At 32.0% G+C, this 14,535-nt stretch overlaps 1 protein-coding gene across 1 annotated transcript; it reads left to right on the forward strand.

Annotated features, from left to right (window-relative positions):
* Positions 1 to 1,492: 1,492 nt before the first annotated feature.
* LOC124375072 (neprilysin-2-like) lies at positions 1,493 to 14,369 on the forward strand (the record flags this gene model as incomplete). Its single annotated transcript, XM_046833194.1, has 7 exons — positions 1,493 to 2,783; positions 3,861 to 3,995; positions 4,231 to 4,374; positions 4,871 to 4,967; positions 8,813 to 8,981; positions 12,583 to 12,701; positions 14,235 to 14,369. Coding segments are annotated over exons 1-7 (1,026 nt in total), but the record flags the coding sequence as incomplete, so codon positions are not given.
* Positions 14,370 to 14,535: the final 166 nt, after the last annotated feature.

A 14,535-nucleotide genomic window follows, 5' to 3' on the forward strand; every position in this document is an offset into this window, starting at 1 on the left:
GGAAAGAAGACTATTAAAGATAAAGACTGTGTTACCGTCAATTTTGTAGAGTAGAAGATTTTTCGTCGTAGCAGACATTTCAAATAGATTGATTTGACAGCTCAAGAAAGTAGAAGCAAACAGCTATAGATTCGGTAATTTTTCATTCGTGAGTTACAGATTCGTTTATTGTCCTTTAAACAGTATTTTTCATTGATTTACCGTCTGTCCCAAAAGTGAGCTAGAAACCCCATATTCATATCTACTTATATATATATATATATATATATATATATATATATATATATATATATATATATATATATGTATATATATGAGACTAAGGTTTGCAGATTTACTGTCGTTTATTTTATGAGTCCGTTCCTATTGTCGTTGTAGTACACCAAATGAACTTTGTGTTTGATTTTTACGGTTACTGTATACTGAATGTTTGAATATGTATGTGTTCTTATATTCAAAAATATTTTTTTTTTACATTTCACTTACATTAAAAACATTGGTTATATGTATGCTAACATTGTTAACTTTATTTAAACAAAAACTATTTTGAACATTTATAAACATTTAATTATACATTGAATATTTAAAACTTAAAATAACCCGGTGCATAAGCATTTTACTAATATTTTTGAAAATAATTAATGTTATAACGGGTTTAGAAATCCAAAGAATATATAGTTTACGAAAATTTAATGAAAAATTACAGAAATATTGCAAGATATGTAAAAAAAAGCCAGTACGGCAGTCAACAAATAAAATTAGCACTCAAAGTGCAAGTATTTTGTTTCCATTTTTATAATTGAAAGTTTAAAATATTATTAAAAATCCGACGACATATTGTCTTGGTAGATCGAGTGAAGAAGTACCGAAATACTGTAGCTTTAATAATGTAGTACTCGAATCGGTTAATAACGTAACAGTTCAAATGATTTAGGTGGCAAGATAATTTTAACTTCAAAACCTAGGCTAGTGGCAGTACTCATATTGTAAAACGAATAAAATGTTATCTAAGATCACGTGATCCAATTTATTGTGTTAAATTATCATTATTAAGTACTGTGCCGTTTGTAAGTGGTAATACAGTTCCTTGGTCTTGCTTCAGTGGCCTTACCGTCAGCTAACCCATAAAACAGTGAATTTCACAATTGTCCGCGAACATTCCATGTAAAGATTCAACTTTAGTCGTTAACTAGTCGCAAAATAAATCTATGAAAGACACAAGTTTACATGGGTGTATGGTTAAATTATGGTTGAAGATAAAATTTCAAGAGTATTTTAAAGTACAAATTTTAAAATTTTTCTGTTATACTTTATTAAAAGTGGATATGATTACAATCAGTGATTGAAACCTTTGAAGTCCTATTAATTTATATTTATTGGTCTAAGAACTAGTGCAGGAGCGTTAGTTATTTATACTATTTAAGTAGTAGTTATACCATTTCTCTTCATTATAATATTTTATAAGTGCTACGTAGACATATATAAGATAATCTGCTGGAAAACTTGCACATAAATCGTATGCATACATACATACGAGTATATTTATATATGGATAATACAAGTAACAAAAAACACAGTCGGTCCATGTGTTTGGCTGTAGCGTGCTGTCACACAGACAGACAGGTAGGAAGAAACATTCCGCGTATAAATTACATATAGAGAATTACTTCAGTCTATTAAAACAATTCTTTTCAAACTCTTATCAATGGGAAGGAGATACTTTTGGCGAGAAGCCCGAGGCCCTGAAAACACTGTTCATGTCATTGAAATAAATTAGCTTCATGGATTTCAATGGTGTTTGCAGACTTAATATTATCGTCTGTACTGCATGGTTACAGCGACAACCACTGTTAAGTTTAAGACCTTTTAGTTCAAAATCTAGTACATTTAGCCTAAAGTTCATAAGTAAGGCAAAAATGAGTTTTATCCGACTCAGACCGGTCAGTTGGTATGTTCATAAAAGAAATTCGTACCAACATTTGTTAACGATAGTAGCGTTTGTCTATAATATTGTGGGATAGATAGGCAAACTTACGACTGCTTATAATTCTGTCAGAAGAAGGACGAGACACACAGTAAATAAGTTTCCCTTAGATTTTACATTTATAGTCCTCACTAGATATCAGTGTCACTCGTAGTTCGTAGTGAACACCGAAACTTAATGTAGTGTATATTATTTATTCATGTTAATACGTTCCAATTTAAACATCCATTACTGATAATATTTCTGAGGACATAAAGTAGTGCCTGAAACAAATAGATAATGCGGAGTGCACAATTGAGTATGACTTTTAGTATAAAAATAATCGCCGAAGGATGAATTCATATGTGGTGGACAGATTATATTATGGTGATTACACTCGGTGGTAATAACAACATATGTACGTTTAAAAATATGTTTTCTCAAATTTTTAAGATTTGAATGAGTCATAACTAATTGAGAATATTCGTAAAATCAACGATCCTTAACTTCGAGTTATTTTACGACATTACCCTAAAATTCAGGAATATGATAAACTGAAGCACAGCTGCTAAAAACTCATCTAATAGTACTATATGTTTGAGATTACAGTACCTCGAGAACGAAGGCGGGACTTTGAACGCATGTACAACCCCTACGGGCTGGATGATCTGATGGCAGAGTTTGGCTGGGTCAACTGGACAGCACTTCTGGAAAGCATGATGCCAGTGTCTGTGCAGCTCAGAAAAAACGAGCTGATTATCGTCAGTGAAGTGGAGTTCCTCAAGAAGCTTGAGGTGTTCCTACAGAAGTACTCTGATGAGTAAGTTTTAATATGTGCTTGTACGAGGTGTGTTCTGGAACCATCTTGGTTTTATAGATGAAAGAGGGGTTTTAGGGTGAATAGATTTTCAATTCTCTGCAGTTTATGAATATTATTATCTTTCTAAAAAAAACAAGTTGCAAAGTAAAGGAAGTATATTGGTTAATTTAATATATTGGTAGATATAATTATTGAAAATAAAAACTGATAGTTGCTTCAAATGTAGATTTTAGGTGTCGTTATGATCATGTTGCTTTATTGCTTTATTTGTAATCATTAAGAAAATACTAGCCACTGCAGGACTTTTTGTACAATCGTGACTTTGCTTAGTCGAGTATTTGTGTAGTGTAATAGTAGTAAGCTCAATAGCTAAATAGTATATTTCGTCTGAACGCGCTATCTGTGTTTATAAACTTCTTTAGTACAGTATTACACACCTATAATGTACAAAGTGAGAAGTGGCGAGATATTATGTAGAGTGTGAATAAATAATTTACATGATTGAACTAATTTATTTTGGCAAATACAGCTACGTCTTACTTATTCATGGTCAAAGTCTTTGACAAATACAGTATGTTATGCATTTATTGTTGTTTTCATTTGGAGCTTTTAGTTAATAAGCTCCAAATAAAAGTAAGTTTTAGCTTATTATTTGGACTACTTACTCTATATTTTTTGGAGCTAAAGTTTTAGCTCCAAAAAATATAGAGTAAGTTTTAGAAGATTTTATTCTTAATCCAGAAGTGTTTGATGAAATATGAACGAATTATGCGATTAGGATTCAAAATCTATGGAAAACACATGTTTTTATATTAAAGTAAAACTGTTAATTGTACGAATTTGTATGAATTAATTTTAGGATTATTTTAAGCATACATTTTTAAGTATTGGAATAATTATTATAAACTAAATATATATATATATATATATAATTCTAATTATATAATATTCTAAATATATATATATATATATATATATATATATATATATATATATTTAATTTATAATTATATATAGTAATATAATTAGAATATATATATATTTAGGAATATATTTAATATTTGTTACTTTGGCCAGAGTGATTGCCAACTACATGATGTGGCTAGCAGCTAGCGATATGGCGGACATGCTGACCAATCAGATGAGGAATAGGAAGAGGGAATATGCGACTGTAGAGCCACGGTGGAAGGAGTGTATCGGAGTCGCTTCAAGGTCAGTATGTAAGATAACCTTATATGTTGGAATCCAATCGAATTTACCTGAAGTTATTTTATACAAACTGATACTCGAGGAATAACATTATGTAGATCTTTATTACCTATAGTAAAATATATAATGGACTTCCCAAATAGTTTTTTAAGATTGAAGTTGGATAATTCAAAATGGTCAACTAATAAATCCTTAAAGAAATAAATTGTTGTTATCTCAGCTGTTTTATCCTTTTTAGCCTTTCACTGGCTCTTTCTTCACTTTACGTCGAGAGATACTTTGATGAGACCTCCAAAAAGGCAGCTCTGAATATGACTAATATGATACGTGAAGAAATCATCCGTGACATTCAAGAACTGGACTGGATGGATGAAGAAACCAAGTAAGTAATTAGCTGGATAAGGCTTTCGAGATGGTATCCTCAAGTATGACCAACATATTATACTTTAATATTGAAGAAATCACCCATGACATTTAAGAGCAAGATTAGGAAAAATATCAAGCAATATGTATAGCTTTATGTGTGTGCTTCATATATATCATGCAAAATTTGGCCAAAAAGTAAACAAAAACATATATTTTTAGAGGTGGATGAGGCACTATCACAGGCCCGTTTGCTCTTTAGATACTGTATTACTGTATGCATGTTCTGTATTCGTACATGCATTACGTTGATGAGATGTGCTGTCTTACTTGCAATAACATACATTTCTAAAACCAACAACGTTATCTTATAAATGTTATGGGATTATAAATAATGCTAGTAAATTTTTTCCTTGAATTATATTGATGAGTTAGAATTTTAGTGTTTGAATACAGATTAATAAAATCCGAACCAATAATAAACAACTCATAAGATGATTTACATTAATTTCCAGAAAACGAGCCTTGCACAAGGCATCTCAAATTGTTCAACATATTGGTTATCCTGATGAGCTTATGGATATGAAAAAAATTGAAGAATACTATAAAGGGGTAAGCAATAGATATATAATTGGTAGCATGTTTTGTTGATAGATACTACTCTAGATAACCCTTTTTCCTGTGTGCCACTGTTAGTTTTGAGTGTACCCTCCATAGATAGTGCTAAGTGATTCTTCATATCTAGGTCTCCATCGCTTTACTCACTTTAACCCTTTAGAACATATAATGAGATCCTACAATAGGAAGAAAAACTTCGAAAAATAGTTAAACACACTACATAATGGCAATAAAGGTCCCTATAAATAAATGTCTGAACAAAATGTAATTTTCTGTCCATCTCTCTGTTTGTGTTTCTTACATTATGCTTTTCTAAGTAACAGCTACTGTTGTAAAGTTATTAAATTTCGAACATACGCTTTACATATGAAGTCCTATAACTGAAAGACTGTACTTTTTTCTTGAAAGATTTCCAAATTTTGGCTTTTTTAAAAACTGTTATGATAAATTCTAGAAACCCTCACCCTGCGTTTAAAGTTTTTTTCTAAATCTAATGTATACGATTAATTTAAACCAGACAAATAATAAAACTTTTGACTCTTTTCCCAAGTCATTTATATGTAAATATTATAAGTTATCCCCGGTTTCGCACGCAATTACCGGTTTTGCACCTGTATGAGCATTTCTGGCTGAAGTAAATTATATTTCCGACGGCTACGTTGATTTTTGCCTTATTGCTACGATCAAGAAAATATTATGTATATTTATGACCATTGTAATTCACTCCGATAATAGCATGTTTTCGTTCCATAGTATATTTTGCCCTTTTCCTTATCAATAATATGTTTACATACGCAGCTCTGAGAAGCCTTCTTCTGAACAAATCGCTTACCTAATCACTGAAAAAAAAACGACGTGAACAGTACTGGTTACTTCTTAGGGAATTTACTTACTATAAATGTAAAAAGATTTAAAATGTTGTTTAAATTAATAAAACGTATATTTGTGCTGTCATAAGACAATGTTTACACAGAAGAGTTGATTAAATTTGACAAGGTCTTTCAATTAAGATTTCCCAACTTTAGAGAATAAGATGGGATTGTTCGCTACTTTAAAGACCACTAGGGTGTAGTTCAGAGGGATTTTCGAAATATGAATAAGCCTGTATTCATCCTAGGGAGCGTAAGAATGTCCACGTAAAATTTCTGTACGATCGGTTGAATACTTTACGCGTGCAAGCAAAACAAACAAACAAATGCACTTTCACTTTTATAATATTACTAAGATATAAGCAACACAATTAAAATAAGTTAGTTTTTATTTTTTACATGTGCCGTCTTAACTATGGGGCGTGCACAAAACTATAGTGGAAAGGGTTGATTTAATGTGATATAGGTTTATCTCCAGTTCATCTTCATCTTGATGTAGCGAATGGAATTTGACGCTGTCACAGATTTCTGAAATGTAAAGTTATATTCGTTTTAAGAGATTAAAACATTTGACAACGAAGAAGCTTCAAAATGTAGTATAATTTACCTGAAGAGGCATTCTATTCTTATTATCTCACAGTTGTGTATAATGAGTATATCTCTTTCACTATATTAAAGTATATTTTGTTTACACAGATGTCTATGATTTTGAAACGACGTAAAGAGTTAATTTTAAGTTTTTTTGACCGGTATTTTTATCACCTCAGATAATGATAATAGCTTAAAGGCCGTAGACAATATTGTATAGCTTGCGTCAAATCGATTAAAATATATAAAGTACCCTTAAATATAAAAATTCAATAGTATATTATTTATAATTGTAGACAAAAAAAGTAACAATTTTAATAAAATATTGAAAAAAATAATTATGTTTAAGTAAAAAATAAAGACCAGATCAATCTTGGTGTTCACACTTGGATAAAGAATTATAGATCCCCAATTTGAAGTTTGACCACAAACTAAGTAATAGAACTATAATAACGGGAGTTACATTAAAATGTAGCTTGTTTATTTCTGCGTTTGTACATATAAAACTGTGTTTGTAACATAACTTCCAGTTTTTATATCGATTTTTTAGCGATTTTCAACCAAAATGCAACCAAATGTGTACAAGATAGATACTTGTGAACTGTAATTGAGTATGTACCTTTTGAAATTTAGACTAGTATGAAAATAAAGTTGTTATTACATTACTATCTTAACTTTTACTCTTACTGGGTGTTTAACAAAATTCGACATGGTTACGTTATAGAGCTTTTCGTTTAATGTTTATCGTGAACGTGTAGTTTATAACACAGATTACACTGATCTGGTTTTGTCAATTTACATAACCGAAAACTGATTATTTTAACGCGCAAATCGCACAGGCTGCCGAGTGCGGTGTTGTCTTGTAGTCGCAACAAACGAACTTAGTACAGAACTGTTTAGAGCTCAACAACTCTCTCGCTACCATGAAAGTTGATCACGTTGGGACTGGTGCTTTGCACGTGCACTCGTCTGTCCCGAGAATATTCGGAAACTAAATGTTGTGTTAGCACAGGCTTTGTATTATTACTTTCTTTGTTGATAATACTCCTAGCAGTTTTGAATGTATTATTAGACGGTTTTAATTTATAGCTTTACTTCCTAAGCTTAGCCACCTTAATACGTTTTATAAATGTGTTTGGAAATGTTTATTGATCGATACTTTTGGAATTTGAAATTGTTTTTAACTTATACCTAAACACTAATTTTGCGGTCGCAATCCAATTACTTAAATTGATTTTCGTTTTTGAGCTATTTTTCTAAGAGGACATGCAGTGTCCAGGTAGTACAATAATACTTTATTAAATACCTGAAACATTTCATCGGCACCGAAGCAATTTTCCAGAGAGTCCCAAGTGCCGACCTTCATTAATACGCATAACGCAAAAATAGTATCCGGTCAGGTAACTCGGCTAAGAACAGTCAGACGGGAGAGTGGCAGGTGCACAGTCAGTCAGAATAACCAGCTGTGCGTCTTGTCAGTGACGGCCTTGAATATCAATGATACATTCACAGATGGAATGTGTAGAGGCAGATTTGAAAATAGCTTAGGCTAAACGATTTATTTATCTTACCAAACTTAAAATCAGATAATTTAAATCACCAAATAAGTAGTTTAAGTTCTTGATAATACTGATGGCAAAGCATAACTAAGCACATTAAATCAGTAATCCAACCAACACCCTCTCTATATACAAATATTTTAAGTAGTTTATCTGCACTTCTGTAACTAGTTTTGAAATGGTTATATATTGACTATTGGTGAAAATAGACAGGAAAATAATTACTCCAATAATTTTAAAACTTGTTTATTAAACCACAGTTTATTTGAAGTTCAAGATTAAAAATTCAAAATCAGCATTCAACAAAATAATCTTGATTAAATATTACAAATTTTTAGATTTATCACACAATTGGTTACAGGACTACTTGTCTTCCAACAGATAATACGCCAAAAGACGGGAAAATTCCCTTCCCTACCCTACAAAACATCATCATTGATGCACTTGATTGGCCTCCGACGATCCAATCACGAGGCAGAAGAAAGTAATTGTTAACTGTGCTTACTCTAATGTGGTCAGTAATTGTATTTGAAGTTTAGGGAATCAGCTGGCTGTTTATACAATTACCTATTTTCTTGGATCCTTTCTTGAGAAATTACATTTTTAATTTAACTATGATTTAACAATTCTAAATGGCATACTATTAGGACTGCAAAAATATATAAAACAACAATAAAATTATTGAACTAATAACTGCATAGATTTTCCCATTTACCACACCATAGAAAATAAAACTTTTTAGCCCTTTTAAGATGTGAAAATCGGAATAGCAACTGGAAATGTGATGTTTTATCAACTGTGCTGTAAGAGTTTTGTTTCCCAGCTGGACATTGACAAAGACCAGTACTTCGAAGCGTTGGTCGATCTGTCTCGTTGGGCCAACGACTACAAGTTCCGCCAACTGCGAGAGGAGGTAAACAGGACAGACTGGAGGTCGCATGGTACTGTCACTACGGTAAACGCCTTCTATTACCATATGGAGAACTCAATGCGTAAGTAGACAGTATTCATCCATGATTATGATGATATTCTTACAGAAAAATGCATCGATGTTTTACGCTAAATAACCTAGCTTTAGAACAGTCAATGGACACATCAAAGTTCTTTTGTATCTACTTCCACTATTTTATTAACTGCAACTTAACCAAATTATCTATCTATACCACACTAAATATCGGTAGATTCATTAAATATTACAAAAATATATGTTCTATGCGTTTCATGCGTATATCTACAAATCATTTTACAATTTTTGTTCAATTTATAACTTTTACAGCTGGCTTAGTTTAATTTATATGCAGCCTTGAATCTGACTAATTCAATACGATGGTTGTTTAATTCAAACCTGTTAATTATTTTGTGACAAAATTGCAATGCAAAATGAGAACATGTATTGGCTATTTTAGTTAGATATCGAAATAAAAAGAAGATTTAATATGCAGAACATTTATTGATGTTTCATGTTTTTATAAACTAGATTTTATAAAAAATATGAACTAAATAAACTATATCAAGATAGTCTTATATGTTGAATTTCTGATTATCTCTTTTAGGAACAAAGAACTACTGCTGACACGACGTAATAATTTAACCTGATGCGTGAAATATTATGTTAAACATTTTATACGGAGTTTTCCAAAAGTCCAACCTTTTGTATAGCTGAGAATATTAAAATTTCATTTTTGTAACGCCCTGTATTTTTCAATTCCTACTATAGCTTGCAAATTCTCTTTTTGTGTTTATCGTCATGACACCAAAATACATGAATTAAATTAAAGCACTTTTCATTACTCGATTGAACTGAAATGTTGCTTTTACCATCGTATCCAATGACATGTTATCAAAAAATAAAAGGAATAAATTACTCGGGTTCCATCCTATTGGACTAAAAAATTGAAGAAATCTCAACAAGAAATACATTGGTAAAATAAGTAGTATGTATTTTAATGACATGTTCAAAGTAAACTTTACATCACTGCAGTGGTTTTATTAACAAATAGCAGTTACCCACGGCTTCACCCACAATGGTTAAATTAATAAAAATACAGCTGTGATGTCATAAAAAATGAGTGCACAGAACATTAGATTAAATTTAACGGACTCTCCCAAGTAATACAATTTTTTCTGTAGAGACCAAAATGGGATTTTCGCAACTTCAGAGACCAGTGGGGAGCAGCCGGGAGGGATTTTTGAAATAAGGATAGGCCTATGTGTTAACCAGGAACCCTAAGAATGACAATTTAAAATTGAACTACAATCAGCCCAATATTTTACACACATAGACACGCACGCGCGCGCGCACACATTAATCAGTCAATATTTATTGCGGAGACGTAATTTACATTTATAGCAAAAATCAATAATTTTCCTATAATCCTTCATCATCCTTCATCCATTTTCCACCTACAACGCCGAAGTCAATCTAGTAATTCTTCTGATTGGGTGGTCTCCCAGTCAAATGCCAAAAACTCGGTAACATTATAAAATGATGACGTTAAAAAGGGTTTCTGAAGGTTTTAGCACATTGGGTGCTACGCCATTCTTTATCCCATTGGGCAGCTTGTTGATTAAGTGAACACCTGTCTGAGAGATGTTGTGCATAAACTACCGTTCTGTCTTTACCAGTTCGGTAGCTTGCTCTGTTTCTTGCCTCGTACGAATGAATGTCTTGGCCAATTGTCATGGCACACTTAGAAAACAGTATCCAATTGTTTCAAAAATATAGAGACTTGGCAGAGTAAACACCGAAGTTTTTTGAAGGTTTCTCTAGAAGACTCTCTAAAATTCAAATGTGCAATTATTCGAGTCGCTTGCTTCTGCAATTTGAACACTCTCGTCAACTGGTTGTTTGCACAGACAGTCCATAATACATACCTTACCATAGTTAAGGTGGGGGTAAATCAAACCATAATTCGCCGTTATCAGAACCTGAGTTGGTTTAATACTTGGCAAAACCTAAAACATAAATGCCTGTGGATTGTGAAGGAAACAGGAAGTTTTTCTTGACAGTTGAAGGAAGGGGTGTCTGAGGATAATTTGGCGTAAACATTGTCAATGTGGTCATTTTATGTCAAACTACGATCTAGGTGCATGCCAAGGAATTTAGTGCTGTGAAGTTCTTCCAGAACTGAATCAGCTAACATCTGCCGAGAACAAAGTCCATGACATTAGATTTTGACGTGTTTGCTTTGAAATTGAGGCTGTTAAAATGCAGAACACAATTATTAATTTCAACAAAAAGTCTGTACTTCCAGAAGAGATTTTGATTTTCCACTGAAACAGAGAGCCGTATCATCAGCACACTGCACGACTTTTCCATTTATTAGTGATGTCCCAATATCATTCACATATATGAGAAACAAAATTGGACTGAAGATTGATTCCTGCGGGATTTCGTAGCTTAACTGGATTGGATTTGACAGTTTATTTGACATTTTAACAACTTAAGTTCTGTCACTTAGAAACTACCTGACAAAAGAATGTCACGCCACGGATGCCATTTGATTCCAGTTTTTTCGAGCAGAGTTTTGTGGTAAAGACAGTCGAATGTCTTTGATAAGTCGAGAAACGCAACTAGGGTAGTATTTAGATTTTATAATACGACAATCAAGTTGACCAGACTCATCCGAAAGTTGGTTTGTTTATCCAAATACTGCAGCATTCTTGTAAAAATTATTTTTTCACAGACCTTACTCAAAACTGGTAAAGCTGAGACAGGCTTTGTAGTTTGTTGTGGAACTGCGATCGTCCTGTAAATTCACCTCCTTTTAATCACTCTCAATGTAACCACCCCGATTTTACTTTATTGTTGATGATGCTCCAAAAATTTTAAGAAAACATTTTGAAGAAATTATTGATTTAGAGACATCATATGTTTTCACTGCTTGGATTACTTTTTCTTAGAGTTTTTAATACTTATTGTAGAAGATTTGAATTTTTGTTAGAGGTATTTTTTTTTAGGTTCGGAAGAAATATTTGAGTTTTTTTATCGAAATCAATATACCTATGGTGATGCACTTGTTTGCCCTTTTAGGACAAACTCTGATGGTTTTTGTAGGACAGCATATATTTAGGTGAAAATCAGGACATTTAAACGTTTTAAATTGTTGTGCTACGGATTGAGTTAAATTTAGAAAATTAAATTTTTCTTTCGAGAGGAAAGTGATGAGATGAGCGATGTTTTCAGGCATTAGGTCTCTTAATGTTTTGGTATTTTGGTCTCTAAATCAATTCTCTTTGCATATTGTCCATAGTGCACTGAGATTGTTGTGTTAACCACGGATGTCGGACACTGCGGATGTTTGGAAATGACGTTGTCCTGTGGCTGTCTAAGTAGATGCAGCTATGCGACGGAGTTGTGATCAACAACTTTAAAGGCCATTAGATTGTTATATAATAGTGTATACCTGTTTTTAAAATATACGTGCTGATTAGAACAAATCTTATTAATCACTAGGTATATTTTCATTTATTTTACTATTATACTATCCTGTTTGAATTCAGTAATTAACTGATTGAATAATCTCTTTTGTTAATTAGGTGGAGAGGCGTAATTAATGACAGCAATAATAAAACCGAATATGCTTGTTCCAGAATTTCCAGCTGGAATTCTCCAGCAGCCGTTCTTCAGCGCTCGGGTTCCTCAGTATGTAAACTACGCTACGATAGGGTTTGTTATTGGTCACGAGATTACGCATGGATTTAGTTATAAGGTAATTGTCATACTGTGTAATAAACTATATATTTAGGACTTTAAAATTGTTGATCAATGTTAATAATAAATAGAGTATAGCAGCTCTGATCGTTCGTTGAGTGCACGGCCGATCACTGACGAAAGTGTAGTCCGAAGAGTGAAGGTTGTATTTTCACAAAATAAATATGAATTTTCTTGCAAGAAATCCCATTTTTGTCCTTCTTATTCTAAATATGGGTCATAACTACTAAACAAATCTTGTGTGATTTAATGTATTTGAGCTATCTTTTTGGTCTACAATTGTTCACAGATAGCTCAAAAACAGTTTCACTTAGTTATGTGAACGTTTCGGAAAATGTTCCTAAGTTCGAAGGCTACTTTTAATTGGCAGAGTGTTAACGAAGTATATGATTCGAGTTTTTTATCCACTTACAACCAATAATGCTAGTTGACATTATTGCTCTCTGTAAGTATATAAAGTATTCATACTTTGTAAGTTATTTTCACTAAATATGTTTTATTCTTGATCATGATATGTTTTTTTATAAGTGTAATTTCCCCATTTTTATATATCACGAACATATAAATAAAGTGTTGTAGATATAACCAATTTAATAACATTTTGTAACAGGTTGAAAGATAAACATTTTTAGGGCTATACGACACAAATTTTCAGCATGATAACTGTTATTTTAGTTCTGTAAAGTAAGTATTCAACTGTTTTAGATATTAAGTCAATATTTTTGTTTGCTCTAATTTAATTAAAATGAGTGCAAAATATTTGTTTGTTAAGTTTTCATATGGAATTCAGGTCTTTCTTTATCTATTTATTCTCAATTTTTTGACCACATAACGTGGATCTTGCGGTTAAGTTATCTGGTTTTTGTAAGGTTAAAAAGTAACACGCTAAGAAAGTATATACTGAACTGACTTATTAATATAGGCAGGAAGCCCTCATGATTTCCCTTTTTTCTAAAACCACGTAAAGCGGTAGAATGATGTATGAAATAGAAAATAAAACGAAGCAATAATAAAAATCACAGTTGAACGCAAATGAAAGTTTATAAACAAACTTTACAAACAAATGAAAGCCGACTACCAACCTGATTACCAGTAATTTATTTGCAATGTTTTTCATAAAACCCATTAGTTCATATTTTTTTAAATCTTCCAAGTGGCCTAAGTCATAATCTGCTTTGGCCATAATGTACAAGTTGTAAGTTGGGGGTTTTATTGGAAGTAAGATTGGACTATGTTTGGTACAGTTTTTAAATTAGTTTTAGTTTGTAATGCAACGGACGTGCTGATCAGTAATAATACATATTGTTGTATTATATTTTATTGTATCACTGAAAGTAATATAAGGTATAAATATCCATAATTTCGATAATAATCTTTATTAAATCCTGCCATGAGATCAATTTCTCAATGCAACAGTGTGAAGATTATTTTTGAAGATTGGTGTATTTCGGAAGTTTTCTGTATAAAATAGACGTCATGAATTATAAATGGAAGGATTATTGAAGTATACAGTACGGTCTCTTTATTGCAGGGCAGCCAGTTTGAATTATATAAGGGCGACCTTAACGAATGGTGGGGGAAGGAAAGTAAGGAGAATTTTAAGAAGAAGAAGATGTGTATAATAGACCAATACGCCAGCTATAAAGACAGTCAGACTCAATTAAACGTAAGTAAACTAATGAAACCGCTGCGCTTGATTCTCGTTTTATAACATATTATATTCAGGATGAGTTTGAAATTCTGCACTGCCTTAAATTTGATATAGGCACTGGTCAGACCACTGATCATTGTTGATTAATAAGTACTTCATTTTGATTAAGTTCGTGTTTTTT

This window comes from Homalodisca vitripennis, unplaced genomic scaffold, assembly GCF_021130785.1.
Source record: "Homalodisca vitripennis isolate AUS2020 unplaced genomic scaffold, UT_GWSS_2.1 ScUCBcl_12954;HRSCAF=22943, whole genome shotgun sequence".
NCBI lineage: Eukaryota > Metazoa > Arthropoda > Insecta > Hemiptera > Cicadellidae > Homalodisca > Homalodisca vitripennis.